This window comes from Malurus melanocephalus, unplaced genomic scaffold, assembly GCF_030028575.1.
Source record: "Malurus melanocephalus ecotype Western Australia unplaced genomic scaffold, MMel_1.1 scaffold_403, whole genome shotgun sequence".
Classification (NCBI taxonomy): Eukaryota; Metazoa; Chordata; class Aves; order Passeriformes; family Maluridae; genus Malurus; species Malurus melanocephalus.
Window position 1 is genome coordinate 660,890 of NW_026623635.1, and position 5,476 is coordinate 666,365.

The 5,476-nt window shown below is 53.2% G+C and overlaps 1 protein-coding gene across 1 annotated transcript in view; it reads right to left on the bottom strand.

The window, feature by feature from the left end:
• Positions 1–1,305: 1,305 nt before the first annotated feature.
• The window catches only part of LOC130581332 (CMRF35-like molecule 6), a 5,978-nt gene continuing 1,807 nt past the window's right edge, over positions 1,306–5,476 (bottom strand). The window contains exons 3-7 of the mRNA XM_057379372.1: positions 4,344–4,410; positions 3,281–3,387; positions 2,681–2,733; positions 1,972–2,106; positions 1,306–1,689 (exon numbers count right to left, since the gene is read on the bottom strand). Of these exons, the coding sequence (XP_057235355.1) occupies positions 1,555–1,689; positions 1,972–2,106; positions 2,681–2,733; positions 3,281–3,387; positions 4,344–4,410 (497 nt within the window). The 3' untranslated portion in view covers positions 1,306–1,554. The remainder of the gene's footprint in view (positions 1,690–1,971; positions 2,107–2,680; positions 2,734–3,280; positions 3,388–4,343; positions 4,411–5,476) is intronic.

Below are 5,476 nucleotides of genomic sequence, written 5' to 3' on the forward strand. Positions count from 1 at the left end.
GAGAGTAATGAATGTGTGTGAATGAATGTGAGTGTGAGTATGTGTGTGTGCACCTTGAGATGTGAGAGTGAGTGAGGGAACGCGTGTGGGACCATGGGTGAATGTGAGATTGCACTGGGATGTGAATGTGAGTGAGTGTGCACTGGGCTGTGAGTGTGCACTGGTTACACCTAAGTGTGTGTGTGGCCACTCGTGCACTGCAGTGTGTGCCTGTGGCCACTGGTGTCACCCCCCCTGTCAYGGGTGGGGACACCTTCCCCCAGCCCGGGTCACTCCAACCCTGTCCAYCCCAGCCTTGGGCACTTCCAGGGATCCARGGGCAGCCRCAGCTTCTCTGGGCACCCTCTGGTGAAGCTCACCACCATCACAGGGAGCAATTCCTGCCCAATATCCCATCCATCCCTGCCCTCTGGCAGTGTGGAGCCATCCCCCCTTGTCCTGGCACTCCAGGTGCTTGCTCTAAGTCCCTCTCCAGCTCTCCTGAAGCCCCCTTAGGCACTGGAAGGGGCTCTGAGATCTCCCTGGAGCCTTCTCCAGGCTGAACACCCCCAGCTCTSTCAGACTTTCCCCTGTAAAAGCTGCTGGGGGGGAAAGTATTCAGCAGAGGAAATAGGAAGGAGTGGCTGGTTGGTGATAGCCAGGGAGTTCCGTGATCTCCTGTGAGCTCTGTGGACAGATTCTGCTGATAAAGCTGAGGGAACACCGCAGCCTCAAGACCCTGAGGGTTTTAAGAGGAAGAGGTTTTGATAAGGGGGCTTCCCAGGATGCAGAAGGACTCTTAGCAGCCTGCTGAACTCCAGGAGGACTTCCCCTTTTACAGGAACAATTTGGTCTCTGCCTGAAGAGCTGAGAGCTTGAARATTGCTTCAGCAACTCCACACCAGYAGCAAAAAGCTCCCTMCATAGAATCCTTTGGGTTGCAAAAGAGCTCTAAGAACATCAAGTCCATCCWTMAMCCMRSMCWRSSCMASSMCWYMASYWWRYCMYSWMSYMMMRYRYYWMMWMKWCMWKYMKWYYMRWCCMRKSMWKGKRWYKYSAYYMYWYCMYTCMSCWSMSCRKYCCRKKSCWKSRCWKCMCWKYYSKTKWRGWSAWKWYMWYTWMWSTMMYATMYMAWMYWRMMCTSSMMYRRCWYRASKYKRKKYYSYYTYSYCYTGTCMYKTSWYWYSTKRSYKRRGWKAMKRRMTYSMMTCYSACTWSAMYMYMMYYTCMKKTSWSKSKWSWGRATGAGAAGCTCCMTYCTCAGCCTCTCCCTGGCTCTGGTGTAAATCAGCATCCCTGCCCTGAAACCAGCCTGGCTGMAAAGAGTTATAGGGCCCCACTTCAAGGGGGAGAGTTTTATTCTCAGCACCAGTGCTCTATGGATGAGAACTCCAAATGCAAAGGGGTGATTTTATCCTCACCCCGCTCCATGCATCCACACAACCTCATCATCCCTGACATTGCTTCAAAGAAAGATCCAAGCCTTGGGAGAGCAGAACACCAACCCCATGTCCTCTGTGCAGGTCCTGCTGGTGCTGCCAGCAGCAGGAGCAGCCCGTGGGGCTGGCTGCTGGCTCAACTCCCCCACACTGTGCTGTAGAGCTCTTCACTGGGCTGTGCAGCTGAGGCCACGTTGCTGTAGATTTGCTCCTGCTGTGGCACAGGCTTCTGCACCTTGGCATAAAACGCCTCTGTTTCCTCTTCCAAAGGCTGGGAAAGGAGGRGGATAAACAAGAAACATCCTTTGTGGGGGTATTCTGGAGAAACACTGTCTGCTGGAATCTCTCTGGGCTGCTTTAGACACCCAGGAGCAGCCACAGGTACCAGAGAGGGAGCCCACATTAGCCCGGGTCACTCACACCCCAGTTTGGCACATCCCTTTGTAGCCCTCTCCTTCCCCACCCAACCCATCCCACTGCCCATTCTGTCACTCACCCACCCCAGCTTTTCCTCCCACCACCTCCAGCTTGGCAGTGCTTGGCRTTCTCCTACCTTAGCACTCTGCCTGACCTCCATGTACTCCATCGAGGGGGTTTGTGGGTGGCGGAGAGCCTCAGCATTGCTGTAGGGGCTCTTGGCCATGCCCGTGTCATGGTTTATGTCTGCATAGTTCAAGGCATCTTGTCCCTGCAGAGAGGGATGAGTTTTAACCCTGCTGCCACTCCCTGCCTGCATCCACAGGGGTGGCAGTATCTCCCATCTTGTGCCTGTCCTGATGGGTGCTGAGACGGCTGCAGGAGCACTGGGTGCAAATAAAACTGAAGCAAGGGCTGGCTTAACAGCCCCCAGGGGAATTCTAGTTGGTGACACCAGGCCCTCCTCTAAAACGGGTAGAAACCATCAGAAAACACTTCCCAAGCACTGTGCAAAGAGCAACCATCCTGCAAACAGCCCAGATGTGCTTTGCTGCAGGTTCCCAATGCTGTTTCACCCAGAGAAGCAGCTCCCATGCTTGGAGAGGCCTGGGGAGAAACCTCTCAACTCAATCCTAAATTCCCATCTCAGGAGCACTCTGTGATAGTCACACAAAGTCCCTGGTTGTGTCTTTCTGTTGGTGAACAGAGCCCAAAGGATCCCTCCCAGTCTGAAGTGCCTTGAACCTGGCTGAAAGCAGCAGCTCTGGCAGCTCAGGGTACAACACTTCCCCTTTCCATGTCAACTTGGGGCACAGAATCCCAAGACTTCAKGAGGTTTTCCTTACTGTAGGTGGCACGCTGCGAGTCCTGTCCATTTCTATGGCTGCTCCGGAGAGGACTGGATGAAAGATGGATGTGGTTGGACATGAGTGAAAACAGGAAAAGAAACTTATTGAGAAACTGCACCACGACTGCAAATCTTGCCATAAACCAGGACAGAAACCTGTCACTCTCTAAGCTATTTAAACTGGAGCAGCTCTTCAAAAAAAGGCAGACCCCACCTGCCAGCAGGCGACGTACCTTTCTGTCCCACCCCATCCTTCAAACTGGCCTTAAACTTTGCATCAAGCCTAATGTAAGCTTGACCCATGCAAGTGAGCCCGTTTGGAGAAGCTGATGGTGCCCAAACTGAAACAGGATCTGTGCCATGCTGCACCCACCCCAAAGGCTGTCATTCCCTGCTCCCATGGGGCAACACCCAGGGGATGGTCCCACTGTTGGGGGAAGGAGTCCTCCTTGGTGGAGGTCTCAACAATGAACTCAGCAATTGAATGGATCAGGAAGGGAATGCAGGAGAAAAAATAAATATAGAGGGAAAAATAAATGAAGCAGAGCAGGCTCTGGTACAGAAACCAAATGTGTGTGGCACTGACAACTTGACTCACCCTTCTTCCTCTTCCTGGAGAGTATTACCAGAACACCAGCAGCCACTGCAAGCAAAAGGAGAGCYACGATGATGGCTGGAGTGAGGATGTGCTCAACCACATTCAAGCTGCAAGAAAAAAAAGAGTTTTTGCTGTCACGCTTCTCAGGATGAACCAGCACGGAGCAACCAGCACGGAGCAGGGTTGTGGGAAGCAGCAGTGGGTGACACAGGGAACAGCTGKGGGTGGCAGGGCTTGCCCTGGGATGGTCAGGCTGCCAGCTGGGCATGGAGCAAAGCAAAMCAAAAACTGCAGAAGCAAAATGATGTTTGTGTCTGAGAGATGATGTGGTTTAAGGATGGGCTCCTGCATCAAATTTTCCTCTGGTTTAACCCCACTCTTTGTTAACCTTGTAATGGGCAAGCAGGCAAGGTGAGTGGACCAGTACACCCTTGAGTGTGCTGATGGGGAGCCTCAGCTTTGTCTGCTGCTGGCATCACCCTCCACAGGCAGGAAAGAAGAGGGCAAGATTGAACATTCTGGTTTCACACTTCACCTATCTCTGCTGGGCTGTGTGTGACTACAAACAGCACACTGGGCAGCACTTGGCTTCCCACGAGCAGTCTCACTGAATTTTGGGGAAGGAAATGGGTCAGTGTTGCACGCAGGAACTTCTCCCATTACAGTAACTCATGTCTTGCTTAAGCTGCAAGATGGATGGGGGGAAAGCAGGGCTTTGCTGGGGCCACACAACCAGAGAAACTGGAATTACTGTCACAGAGTTAGAAAGTAGTTTGGGTCACAGGAGACCTTAAAGATCATCCATTCCAACCCTCTGCTATGGGGAGGGACATTTTCCACTAGGCCAGGTTGCTCTGAGCCCCATCCAGCCTATCCTTGAACATTTCCAGGGACAGGGCATCCACAACGTCTCTGGGCAACCTGTGCCAGGGCCTCACCACCCTCACGAGGAGGAATTTTTCTATGTGGAGTGGTCTCTAAAGGCAAAAGCAGGAGGGCTTCATGTTCACCAAAGAGAGCTCATGAAGGGAAGTGGCTGGTGTCAGCAGGAGCTGCTACTCACGGTTGATGGGTGGAGGGATTTGGTGTTGATTGCAGAGTTTCCCCMTGGGGAATTGTCTGTGTGTGGCCTGTTACAGAGAGAGGGAGATCAGGGGACGTGGTGTTGGTGGTGGTGAAGTTCAATGGTGGGGAGGTGGAAGAAGCTGTAACAAAAAGACGAGAGGCTTGTTTGATCTCAGCAGGGGAAAACCCTGTGGGTTCTGCAGTGASTCAGAAGTGACCCATTTACCATCACAGCAGGAGAAGCTGGGTCCCCTCTGCCGCATCCAGAGGACAGATCTTGAGATGGGAGAGCTGTAAGATCCTTTCCTTACCCATGAGGATTTTCACAGTCTCAGCACCCCCAAAACGTGCACAAAACAGAGTTCACCCTGAAAATATCGGGACTGGGCACCCCGTGCCCAGTTTAGGATCAACATAACAACTCCCCATATTTATATAGGGGCTGATCCCTGGCAAGGCAATGAGAGAGATGTTCCCCAAGTCCAAGGTCTAGTGCCTAGAGGCATTGCCTGTCCCAATAGGTAATGGGGCAGCACAGTGGGGTGAGGAACTCCCCAGTGTTACACAGAAAGGAAAGCAGAGCACAGATGGGGCCAGCAAGAGCTAATGAACTGAGAAACAGAGAGGACAGTGCACATCAGTAATGGAGGCGGGTGATCCTGTGGTGCCAAAAAAGGGGCTCTGGTCAGAATTGGGAAAGGGGAATGAGTGATGGTGGCACTTGCTGCACTCTGGTGACAAATCCTGGGGCTGTCCCACCTGTATGGGCACCCACCGCCTCCAGATTGTTCCCACTGCAGCCCCTGTTTCCAGCACCTGGAGGGGGACACATCCAGACTTCAACTGAGGGACTCACAACGCATAAGGACTGACCTTGGTCCACGATCACCTCCACATCAGCACTGTWATCAAATYGAAGCATTCCCGTTCGCACTCCACACCGGAAGGTGCCCGCATCCTCCTTGGCCAGACGCTCCACAGTCACCGTGAATGCCCGGTGTGTGCGGTTGTCCCGGATGGAGAATCGGCCCTGCTGCRCCTCRRGCTTCGACTCCGAGGTGATGACGATATCATCAGCACAGGTAAAAATAACTGTTCGCGGTCTGCACCAGAATTTCGGCAACTTCTCCT